The 12,529-nt window shown below is 45.8% G+C and overlaps 2 protein-coding genes across 4 annotated transcripts; one reads left to right on the top strand and one right to left on the bottom strand.

The window, feature by feature from the left end:
- Positions 1-174: 174 nt before the first annotated feature.
- On the bottom strand, positions 175-5,574 carry LOC129171088 (perforin-1-like). 3 transcript variants are annotated; one of them, XM_054759427.1, is made up of 5 exons: positions 3,815-5,574; positions 2,065-2,833; positions 1,838-1,976; positions 1,517-1,728; positions 175-1,199 (listed from the first exon to the last, which is right to left on the bottom strand). In XM_054759427.1, the coding sequence occupies exons 2-5, from the start codon at positions 2,688-2,690 to the stop codon at positions 365-367; spliced, it is 1,812 nt and encodes a 603-aa protein (XP_054615402.1). In that variant the 5' UTR covers positions 2,691-2,833; positions 3,815-5,574; the 3' UTR covers positions 175-364. The 3 variants fall into 3 exon arrangements, with proteins under 3 accessions (XP_054615402.1, XP_054615403.1, XP_054615401.1); XM_054759428.1 differs by having other exon boundaries at positions 2,065-2,610; XM_054759426.1 differs by having other exon boundaries at positions 2,065-5,574.
- A 1,336-nt stretch (positions 5,575-6,910) lies between these two features.
- Positions 6,911-11,665, top strand: paqr4a (progestin and adipoQ receptor family member IVa). Its single transcript, XM_054759495.1, has 3 exons — positions 6,911-7,903; positions 9,775-9,993; positions 11,087-11,665. Exons 1-3 carry the CDS (start codon positions 7,630-7,632, stop codon positions 11,518-11,520), a joined length of 927 nt encoding a protein of 308 aa, XP_054615470.1. The 5' UTR covers positions 6,911-7,629; the 3' UTR covers positions 11,521-11,665.
- Positions 11,666-12,529: the final 864 nt, after the last annotated feature.

Raw genomic sequence — 12,529 nt, 5'->3', positions numbered from 1 at the left:
TTTATTTGATCCTGCAAATGCAAGTCCAAATCATGCAAAGTAGATGCGTGTCAAACCATGTTTACTTTCACACCTCGCCTGTTCAACAGTGTCACACTTGACGCCACATTTCTTCACAGGAAATGTCACCACTTCCTGTCTTATGAGGGCCAATGCTGCCTCACGGGAAGGCCAAACATAATACAAGGAACACTTCGTGCTCGTCTTTTATTGTTTAACAGCAAACACCACATCAACGAACAAAAATGCACAATAGATACACTGCAAATATTTCAGTCCATTGAGCTAGCTTGCACACAGTAATGATGGTAAAAGCGCTCAGACTGTCCTGCTTTACTAACAGTGGACTAAACAAACGTGAGCATTACACGTGATTGCCTCTATTCTTGACAAACACGCCCATCTCTACCAGGATGTCTTGTGGAATAGCGTGAGCGTGACGGGACACATACATGGTTGTCAAACTCTGGCTCATTGGCGAAGACTTGTAGTCCATGCATGACTCACCGCCCAGACTTGGAGCACATTTCACATCCCACTTGTAGAAGAGCTGACCATGGTGCATGGCACACACGTCCCGCATCTCTCCTGCCTTCAGGATTTGCTCACATTGTCCCAAAAGGTCGTCGTCCCAGCCACTGTCCTGATCCCACACTTCAAATCTGACTTTCGGGGCTGCCGACAAGTCTTGAGTGCCCAAGTCAAAGATGGTGGCCCAGTGAGGGTTGTTGTTGTTGAGAATGACAGGAGAGCGATACTCCCGTTTCTTGAAAAACATCTTCACGTAGCCATCGGTGGCCGTGGTATGGTCTCCCCAAAGACCCTTGGCCCGTTGGATGGTTATGATGACCTGTGCCATACCAACACGGCTCGGACAGCAGTCCTGGGTCACAGCGCGGCTATTGTGGCATTGACAGACGCAGGGGTCCCTGGAGTCGCTCCTGATGCCATTTTGACAGCGCCCACTGCAGTTCCTCATCAGACCCCTCTCTAGGATGTAGTGGCTTACAGCTGTCCGCAAGTTCTTCCTTAAGGGGTTGTTAGCTGGCAGCAACTCGTGCAGAGACTCCAGGGAATACGAAATAATGTCTGGATAGTGTGGCACCGTGTCAAGCCATTGCTTGTAGGCTGATGGATCTTTGCCTGCAGAGAAGAGAAGGTCCACATCATTGGTGTGACCCCCTTTTATATCTGTGAACCTGTAGGAAAGACAGGAGCGTCAGCTGAGCCGGGTTGGCTTTTCTGATGTGTGCAGATATGTAAAATGATTTTACTCGTTTAGACAAATCTGAGCAAAGGCTCTCTCAGAGCACTCAACGACTTGGCAAGCGCTTTACAAATGACCACTGAGAGTGACATCAGTGAATATTCCAGAACCAGGCCCTGGGTGATGCGCCAATCTCCCTTGAGTAGTTGGGTTGGAGGGTTGGGAGCTGGAAATGTTGCTCAATATGTAGTGATCTTTTGAAAAGGCACATTCAGAAGAGTGAGTGGAGGGAAATGGCTTGGTTGACACCTGTCATTGAAGAGGCTGGAGAAGCTGCCCTTGCTCTCTGTTTTGTCGGTGTTGTTCTTGCAGTGTCTGTAGCGAGCGTCCTTGGTAGCTTTGATGGTGAGAGACGCCTCCACCTCCAGGCACATCTGCACCTCCTCTGCGCTGAGGCCCTGCAGGCTGGCGTGGCACTGCTGGATGCTGGTAATGGATTGGACATATCCTCCCAGTTTTACCTAGACACATGCATTAAAAGAAAATATGTATTTGTATTCAGTCGTGTAGTTGCTGGATTGTTGCACTTTAGTGTTTCCACTGTGTTGGTTTGGTTGATGGATGTGGTACCTTTGTGATGTAATGGGTGCCAAAGTTGTCAATGAGTTTATAGAAACGTTGCTTATATTGAGGGCTGTAGGTCTTTGGAAGCTCCTTCAGTGCTTGTCGAAATTCACCATGCAGCCTTGGCTTGCCGGACACTCTGTAGCTGTTTCCAGTGGGATGTCCAGCAAACCACAAAGAAAAAGACGTGTCAAAGCTGTGCTGTGGAAAAAGATTTTGTCTCACCTTTGTACCTGTAGTACTCGCACGACATTTTCTGGCTGACGAAGCTGAACTTGTCTGTTTTGGTTTTCTGCATAGAATACTGGGCCAGTTTTGAATTGGTGCCAGCCAGCATCAGGTTTACACTGTATTTCGAAACGTTCAAACTCAGACTGGCCCGCCAGTTATTTTCCACCACAGAAGTGATGGAATTTAGAAGAGCCTCGCTGGATCTGTGAAGTGTACTGGCCTCATTCAATCTGCAGGACCGGTATGGCCTCCAATCCACCACAGCCAGGGGAAGCTTCTGGCGGGCTTTGTCCAGGAAGGGGTTGGTGCACAAGGTGCACGTTTTGTCCTTGCGTTTCCACTCATCAATGTCCAGGACAAACGCTCCCTTGCGCTTCATCTCGGTGATATCGAAGCCTTCCCCGGCTAGATTGGTGCCTGGAGCCAGGTCTGCATGGAGACACTGTTTGGGGGAGCCCACTGTGCAGGACTGATGTGTGTGCTGGGGGAGGAACAGCATGAGGACAGTGCACATATTCAACAGAATCATGTTGATGTTGCCTTGAAATCTGTAAAAGAAGATTTTATTACAGAAAATGAGGAAGTAAGGTGGTTTTTCTACATGTGATTTTGATGTGTTTTCAGCCATTCAAGGTGGCTCGAGTTTCAATGTAATTATCTTTAACTTTCATGTCATTACTTCTTGAAAATCCTGTTTTTCCAGTTTTGTTGTGTGTGTGGGTGAGGCTTTGTGGTTTCCCTCTGCATCAGTTGTCTTCATCAGCCTCGCATCTTTTGAAAAAGACATCTGTTAATTATGGATTTTGGAGTATGGGTAGCATTTTCTCTTTATGAGAAAAGGCTGAACGTGTCGAATCTTTGAGAAATAACTTTGCAATAAACACTAATCCGTGGGGTGCCTCATTAAGAAGGAAGTAGGTGTGGGTGAAAGGGTGTAATTAAGTGTTACTGTCAGTTTGACTACAAGATTTTCAGTTTCTGTTTAGTGGCATAAATGTGATTTGCTTTTCCCACATACCAGTTATAGCTTAGCTTCACAGCTGAAGCCACACAAGAGATACTGGTACTTCTAAGCACACTAAAAGAACCAAAGTTTTGATAAATTTGGTCCTTTCACCAACAGGACCTATGACAGGGGTCACCAACGTGGTACCCGCGGGCACCAGGTAGCCCCCCACGACCACATGAGGTGCCCGCAAGCCTGCTTTTCATTCAGGTTTTCAGTTAATAATGTGAGAACACTAGAAAGAAAAGTATTCTGAAACATAAAATGTGAGTTGTGGATACCTGCATTTTGTGAATGTTTTGGTAAAACAAGCGGATTTGATCTGTTTGGGTTGAATAAGGTATGAAAATCATTTCTACAAAAATGTGTAGCTCGTGGCCATTTTCTAAAAGTAGCTCTTGCAAGAAAAAACGTTGGTGAGCGCTGACGTAGGGAGAGATCTCATTCAACCCCTGATTGATTGATTCATTAAGAGCTATGTCCCATGGTAGTTGTCCAGTTACTCTAACTTTTTCCAAAATAATTGGCACGCTAAAACCTAAACCTAAAACCTTCAATCACGACGCAGCTTGTCTGGTGTCAAGAAGACTTGAGTGTATTCATCACATATTAACCAACACAGTGACACAAAAAGATGTAATAATGCCCTAAAATTTCTTACAACCTGAAAGGTGACATCGAATGCTGTGTCATACTTCGACAGGTGTTAAATGTGAAAGAGTATTTGAACATCAGTGCAGACTCACCTTTTTGTCTTGTCTCTTGACACCACAAACAAGATTAGCCGATGGATGAAGGTGTCAAACTGACTGCATCTGTGTCTGCATTCAATGTTTATCAGAAAGGGGGCGGAGGTTGTTGCGGCAATGGTGGTCTTGACAGTTTTTTAAAAGTTCCTGGGTAGAAGGAGGCGGACCTGGTGGTCGGCAGGAAACTGGCGTTCCACTTAGCAGAGAAACTGCAAACACGCACTCTGAACTGGTGATGGACTGCAGTTGTCTTGTTTCCATTCGTCAGGTTCTTCAACAAGATAGTGTGTCCAATGTTCTGACACAATGTCTTTGGATATTCACATTCATCCTGGTCATTGTATTCTGGGGGCATTGAATGGACTGTCAGGAGATCTGGGTTTGAATCTCAGTTTGGCATCTCTGTGTGGAGTTTGTACGTTCTGCTCGTGCGTGCATGGGTTTTCTCCGGGTACTCTGGCTTCCTCCCACATTCTAAAAACGTGATTGTTAGGTTAATTCCATCCATCCATCCATTGTCCTCTGCTTATCCGGTTCCGGGTTACGGGGGCAGCAGCGAAGCCCAGATTTCCCGGTCTCCCGGGAAGACTCAATATTGTCCATAGGTATGAATGTGAGTGTGAATGGTTGTTTGTCTATATGTGCCCGATTGACTGGCAACCAGTCCAGGGTGTACCCCACCTCTGACCTGAAGTCAGCTGGGACAGGCTCCAGCATACCCACGAACCAAGTGAGGATAAGCGGCATAGAAAACAGATGGATGGACAGTTAGCCTCTCATCCAAACAGTCTTGTCTCTTGTCTAAGCGGGGTGAAAAGTCTTCGAAGACAACCTGAACAGTCCAGTTGCGATCGATTCAATGGCCTGATGTTTGTTCACAGCCAAATGACAATTGACTTCAGTTTCCGCTCCAAAAAAGAGATTTTAGCTCCTCCTTGGAGCCAACTTTGTATGGATCAGCTTTGTCATGAATGTCTTTTCTTCTTTTTGTGGCGTCCACCATGGGTCTGTCCTTGGTGCCCTTTCTTTCCTTCACATCATCCTTGTAGTTTCTGTTCTCCGTCATGGTTGCCTGTTGAATGCTTCTCTTTGAAGATGCCCCACAGGGGTCTGTCCTTGGTTCCCAGTGGGGGTCTGGGGACTATGCTCAATGATCAAATGTCACTTCACTGTCTGCCACTTAGGCCGCCGTGTTTGATCAAATCAATATGGATCCAACATGTCAGTAGCCCCTTTCACACTTCCCACAAAAGACAGATTTTTACTGTTTTTTTCCCTGTGAACAACACTGACACAGAATCAGTTGACTTGAATTTTCTATCTCCAGAGCTTGTATCATCAGAGTAGTAAAGGCACAAATTTGCTGCATTAACTGCCCAGACGAGTACATGCAGGTTTCTCTGCCCTGCTTTACCAATCTTGTGGGAGCTCTGTGTGAAAGAGACTTTTGTTTTACATTCAGAGCTACCAAGACTTCATTTTGTGCATGCTTTGTCCAAGTTGTTGCTGAAAAGATGTCTTGCTGTTGCTTGATTGATCTCAAACTTTTTGAGGCATCCCCCAGGGGTCTATCATTGGTCCACTTCTTCCTGGTGCTTAGAATGAATACAATGCCAGACTGTACATATCAAAATCCTTTTAGGACTATATGAACTTTCACGATCTTTTCCGCTTACTGGAAAAAGGAAGCCTTCATTTTGACTTTGTGGTTCAGGTTCTCCGCATTTATACTGGTCTTGTTTCATTTTGAATGAGCTTGAGCCCAACTGTGAGTGACAAAATAACACCCCTCAGTTTACTGTCACAAACACAAACGTCATTTACCTCGCGAGTGCAGACTGTTTGGTTTCAGGCTGTTGCATGTCACACGGCAGCAGAGTGGGGTGAGAGGTGAAGTGATTCATCCACAACCTCAGCGCTCCTCTTCCATTAGACGATTACACTGCGTCACCCGCTGCCTTCAAGGGCTCCTCGCAAGTCTCTGCCCTTCCTATAAACATTTGTCCCCGTCAAAATGCCTTTCTTCACATGACGTGTTGACAGTGCACATTCATTTTTATTCCATACTCAACATAGTAATGTAGAATTCTTGTGACATGCGGCTTTCCATCCTAACTACTTCACCACCAAGCTTCAATGGGCACAAATTAGAATTTGAAGCATGTGATAATGAAATGATTTGTGTTATGTCAATTCAATCATAATTATTGTAAAGATTTTCACAAATTTTCTTTGCAAAATCAAGGTCCTCTGGGCTGGAATGTACGCTCTTGCATCTAATTGACATTTGTTGACATCTCTTGTCATTCGTTGGAGCTCAGGCGGCACATGTAACACTTCCTGCTGTTGCAAAGAAGGCAACAATGGCTCTTCCAGTGAAGGTATTGCACTCAGCAGCGTCAAGATACTTAGGGTTAACCCCACTATACAAAGGAAGTGTGGAAATGCTGCCTTCAAAGTAAAAGTCCATATAGCCAGCCTCTAATTTGGTGTATCCTGTTTGCCGGTGTGAGCTCAATAATTGCACATTTATTGAGCAATTTACATTAATGTTGTTGGTGAATGTTGGCAACATTTTAAATATCTGAAATCCGACTTGTGTTTAGATAAACTACCTTACTACTGTTAATGTATATCGTAGTCCCTGAAAAATCGGATTTCCTGCAGCCTCTGTCATTGTAAGAACTTAAAAATAAATTAGTTTGGCCTATGACGCAAATGAAAGTATAGCATTGCAGATCTGAAAATTGTGTCTTTCTGTATTTTTCACAAGCTGCTGTGCCCCCCACCCTCGAAGTCTTTGAGTGACTCCCACAATGAATATGACTCACACATTGAATATGCCTGCATTACTCCTTTTAAAATTGATTTTGTGTTATTTTACATTTTGAAAAACACATTGCACTCGATGACATTGATCCGAAGCTGCCTTTTGTCTCAGCGTGATTGTGTTATTTAAGACGTTTTTTTTTATTTTCTTGCCATTACGCAATGCAAGTTAAAACCAGATGCTCAATATACTTGACCTTATTTACGTTGATGCCAACGCTGTAACGATGCGTTGTTATTTTGAAAAACAAGCCGGAAGTGATGCGTTCGAGGCCGGTACCGCTTGTCTTTTTTGTTGAGGCGTTGCAGAGGATCCAAGGCCGTCCTGAGGAGACCGCAGCTCTTATTCAGACATAGAAGAGAGTTGATTTAACGACAATGGTGAACGTACATTCATGTTTGGTGGAGAGAACCGTGAGCTGGTCGGCCCACGCTGAACCGTCCCCGGCGTCAGGACGGCGGTAGCTCGGCTTTGCTAGCCCCGCAGTGTCGCTCAAATCTCAGCTTGAGAATCCCCCACGTTGCCCGGTCAGCCTCGGAAGAGCACTAGGGAAGCTGAGACGAGCACATCCGGGATGCTGAAGCTGTGACCGTAACGGTCCCTCCTCCAGGACCGCACCGGTGCCGGGATCGAGGCAGCAGCATCCTCAGGAGCTGCATGGACACGCACAGGCAGCATCCGTGGCCGTGACGCGCCGCCTCCCCGGGATGCTAGCGAGGAGGAAGAGTCTCTGACATGAAGACGAGGCTGGCGTGTCCTCTGGGTGCTGCGCTGACATTGTCCCCATGCCACAGACGCTGACTCGACCGTGCCGACATCGTCATGTACGCGGCTGGAAGTGTGGAGCTCCAGCCCGGTGGATGACACTCAGCCAGGTACCGGCGGGCCGGCGCGGGGCCAACTTCCCCGGGTAGTGACCGCACACTTGGATGTGAGTTTACTAGCAGCTAGGCGGCTAACAGGACCAGATCCACCGAACCCAATGTTGTCCCACAAGATTCTAGTGGCCATCCTCTTGTTAAACGTCTACGTAGGCGTGCAGTCCGTCTACTATTTGTTCGGCGGCGTCCTCTTATCTGTGGTGTTCGCCATGGCATTTTTAAATGGACCGCGGCTGCTGGACTGGGCCAGTTCACCCCCGCATCTTCAGTTCAACAAGTATGTTCTGACTGGGTACCGACCCGTCTCCTCCGTGCAGGACTGCATCAGAAGCCTCTTCTACCTGCACAACGAACTTGGAAACATCTACACCCACGGTGAGTGTACAGTGAAAACTACATGAGTCCAGCTATGTGAACCACTGCACACATGTTTTGTTGTTCACTGGACACTTCATTAGGTACACACCCGAGACACTAATGAGATTCAATATATATATATATATATATATATATATATATATATATGTTAATGCTCACTTTTGAAATACACTGTCAGTATTCATGTAACAGAATGTTAAGTATTGTGCTTGTCCAATTATACCTTTAGTTTCACCCTCATGTAGTTAAATAAGATCAGTTAAGCATTAGATTTATTTAGCATTACAAATAAATACAAATCAAAGATGCGAGAAGCATTGAATGGACCCTATGATCAAGATCTGACATTACGGAGCAGAGTTATTAATTAAGTTATTACATTTTTGTGGCGAATCTTCAAACTGATCACCAAAGTTTGTTGCCATGCCCCGCCCACATCCTATGGCGTAGGCTGAAATGCTTCGCAATATGTCATCATCCATCTGTCTAGTGACCGTGATTTTGATTTGGGCCTATTTGGTCAAAGTCCCTACGAGTAGTTAGTCAAAATAAGACCCCTGGTTTTGGGCCAAAATGGCCGGTCCAAATCACAATGTCTGACCTCCTGTATATTTGCCAACATGGGTTCTTGAGACTTCTTTGTGCGTCCTGTCATGACAGGTGACGATCCCTGAAACTGGTGGCAGGTGCTTATTTTTTATTTTTTAATTATAGGGGGTGCTAATGAGTGAGTTTTTGGGTGTTGTGCTCGGGATGCTTGAAATACCAAATTTTTCCCTGGGCCTGATGCACATGCAAACTTTGGTGAGTTTTCATGCAAGTTAAGGCACCCAAAAAACGTGAAGAAACACACCAAATAACCATAATAAACAAAGCAGATCCAATCGCACCACTCCATAAAGTGAGCATTATTAGACAGAAATATAGGCAGAAAAAAGCACAGCTGAGTGTGCATCACACCCATACAAGTCAGTGGCGGGGTGTGAACCAATTAGCTTTTAGTGCCACTTTGAGAGGAAAAGTCGCGCATGAATCTTTAATGTTGGCCTTAGACCCCTCCACAGGAAGTCCGTAAGGCCATGTCCGTCCCTCCAGAGCGTCAGATTGTGGTCCATTGGCCCTGCGGACAAATTAGGCGGAGGAGCGGAAATGTCCCACCTTAAAATAGATGTGTTAAAAGTGTTGCTCGTATCACCTGACTGGGACAAACTGCCTTGACATTGCAACGGATGAGCAGCGTGAGGGAACAGAAGCTTCCTAAGCCAGCCACATTAGCATAGCATTGTAAAGCCCCATTCCTCGGAAGTAGCACACAGGTTATGCTTGCATTTGTGATTCCATTTTGGCACCCAAAAGGGGCGAAGCTCGTCACAATGCAGTGTGTTGAGTGGTGGCCATGAAGACAGGTGTGCTCCTTTGTTGCGCTTTGTTTACCTCTTCTTAGGATCCCACTATTTCCTGGAGTTTGCTCACTCTCCCCCCTCGTGTCCATATTTGGGCACTTCCCAGAGAGCTGGCTGTCCATTTTGGTGTCACTATAACAGGGCGCATCCGCGTCTTTTATGCAATTTACGGGCCACACCACTCGGGGCGCTATAGTTTTAGCGGCTGATCGTGTCATGAGTCAAGTGGACGTCTGAAAACAAGCAATCGCACGCACAATCCATGATGACAGCCATGACTTGTGCTCTTTCCAGAGCTTTAGTGTAAGTCAGTGAAGAAGTGTCACCCACTAGATATCTACCGGTACTTAGGGTGTGTATTTGCATGCAGAACAAGTTTGTTTTTAATCTCAAAATAAGTCATTTCAATATCCTCTTAATGCAAACTTACGTCCTGCTTCTTCCCCTTCTCCCACAACCCTGAAGGCATCCCTTTGCTTTGCTTCCTGGTGCTGCTGCCGCTCAACATCCCCTGGTCCCAGATCAGCGTGACGTGGCTGGGCGTGGTGCACTTCCTGGCCTGCCTGTCACCCCAGCTGGGCTCGGTGCTCTACCACCTCTTCATGAACCACGAGGGGGGCGAGCCCGTCTACCACACCCTCCTCAAACTGGACGTGTGCGGGATTTGCATGATCAACACGCTGGGTGAGTGCTTTATGTTCCGCCCCGCACACACTCGAGCAGAACATGTAATGCATGTAAAAGCATATTATTAGTATTGCGTATCATTATTATTATTATTATTATTGTTATTAGTATTCTCAAAATATTATAACTTTTTCCCCAACTTAATTTTCCAATAATTAGAACTTTATTTTGTTTTCTTGAATAAAATAACTTATTTTTTCTTCCATAATTCAACTACACTGTATGCTCCTAAAATGAAAATAGTCTTTCTCAGAATATTCAGGGTTTATTTTTGTAAAATTGAGATTTCTCGTTTTCTCCTTTCTCGTTTTTTCTTTTAATATTTTGGACTTTATTCTCAGAAATATACAGCTGTATTTGCTTCTGCTTCTTCTTATTCATCTCTTCCATCTCATTCCCATAATATAACTTCTCCAACCTCATTTTCCCCAAATTACAACTTTATTTTGTTTTTATATTACAACGTTCACATTTTTTCTTTAATATTTTAACTTTATGCTACTAAAATGACAATATATTTCCTCGTAATATTACAGCGTTATTCTCGTAAAATTATGACTTTTTCCTCATTAGATTACAACTTTTTCCTCTTCATAGTTTGACTTTAGTCTGGTAAAATTACTACTGATTTTTCCATTTTTGCTTCTGTAGTTGTTGTTGTTTTTTTTAAAGTTAAATTATATTTATAGAATGTGCGGCCCCCGCTGCACTTCGGACACACCTGCATTAGAATGTAAGATTTCATAAAGCATTTTCATTTATGTGAGGTTTTATGTGTTTCCTACTGCAGTAGTTGGTAGCAGTCAACAGTCACAATCCGGGCCTGACTAGTTTGCTGTGGTAGGAAGGTAAAGCAGAACGTAAGGAAGAGAGCAAAGTGTTTAAAAAACTGGACTACAATGAATGGAGTGTGGTTCCTCAAGCTGGCAAAGTTAGCGTTTCAATGCATCTCTTGCTTTTATGTGCTAACGTGGTTAGCAGGGTGGAACTGAGTTGAACCAAGTTCATATAAATCACTCTTCCTAGTTTTCCAGATTATCCATGCGTTCCATCCCAACACTGACGTTACTGTGTCCGGTTGTGGTCTCAGGGGCGCTGCCGATCCTCTACAGCACGCTGCTGTGTTACCCGCTGATCCGCACGGTGGCGCTGGCCGTCTACATCCTGCTCTCCAGCCACGCCATCTACTGCGCCGTCACGGCCCGCAGCAGCGTGCGCCGCCTGCGCTCCTTCGCCTGGCAGGCGCTCTTCCGCTTCTCCTTCTTCCTGATGCGCTGGGTGGGCGTGGGCGGCGGCAGCCCCACCTCGCTGCGCCACTTCCTCACCATGGACGCGCTGGCCGTGCTGGGCGGAGTCATCAACATCGCCCGCATCCCCGAGCGCTTTCGCCCGGGCCTCTTTGACTACTGGTGCAACAGCCACCAGATCATGCACGTGCTGGTGGTGGGCTCCATCCTCTACCTGCACTGGGGGGTGCTGGACGACCTGCTGTGGATCAACAGCTACAACTGTCCCTCGGACTGACCCCCGCCCACCCCCCGGCAGCAGAGAGGGGTGAGCTAGCATGCAATTCAGGATGTTCACGCCTCTGTATGTGGATGTTCTCACATGTAACAAGTAGACACTGTAAAGTTTTACTGCTGAGCTTCCTTAGGAAGTTCCTGTTAGATTGGGGGGGGGGGGGGGGGGGGGGTGGTCGTCAGTGTTGTTGCCTATGCAGCGTGTCCATATCATGCATCAGCACACTCCTCCTAAAGCCGCCGGATTTATAGTCCTAAGTTATTTTTTAACATTTAAATCTTTTCTGTCCATAGCATGGGCCAAAAATGGAAGGGTGATGCAATTCACTAAATTCCCCACTAGGGGGAGCAACTGCAGTGGAACCTCCAAGCTTCTTATTTTACTTACTGGAAGTAGGAATATATTAATATATAAGCAATGTGTTAAGTGATATTTCAGCATTAGATGCTGTCGTGCAAGTGTAAAAAGAAGCGAAGCAGTGTTCACCGTATAAACGTTGCCTGCAGGACTGCAATCTATTTGCGGCTAAGGTGGGTTGACGTAACCGTTTTGCGTAACCGAGTAAAAAAGCACGAAAGGCAAACGAAAATGTTTCGGACTGCAAACGAACTTACCTCTGTTCCCAATTTTTGTTCATTTTTTTAACGTCACGTGCAAAACGGAGCCGCCTGCGAGTGCTTCTACGATTCGTGCTGCCGCCAAGAGAGGTCTTCGCTACTGTAGATACTCGCTAAACACAGCGACAAAGTGGCTAAGTTGGCAACACCGATCCCTCCTGCAGGATCAGGTGCGTTGCTCATGTGTAACTGAGCGAGGGCAAGCAGGGAGCGCCAAGCCTATTTTTGGCGGTCCAAAATGATTGTTTGGGAAACACTGACTTTGAATGGGAAGTTCTTAAGCCTCGATTATGCTTTTGCACAATCCTCGCCGACATGCGTGACATACAGTTCTGTGCCGAAACGCTAGGGGGCGCTGTTTTACAGAGTAAACTCTGTGAACAACCATGACACTC

This window comes from Dunckerocampus dactyliophorus, chromosome 18 (assembly GCF_027744805.1).
Source record: "Dunckerocampus dactyliophorus isolate RoL2022-P2 chromosome 18, RoL_Ddac_1.1, whole genome shotgun sequence".
NCBI classification, from domain to species: Eukaryota; Metazoa; Chordata; class Actinopteri; order Syngnathiformes; family Syngnathidae; genus Dunckerocampus; species Dunckerocampus dactyliophorus.
This window is presented reverse-complemented; position numbering and strand designations above follow the sequence as displayed.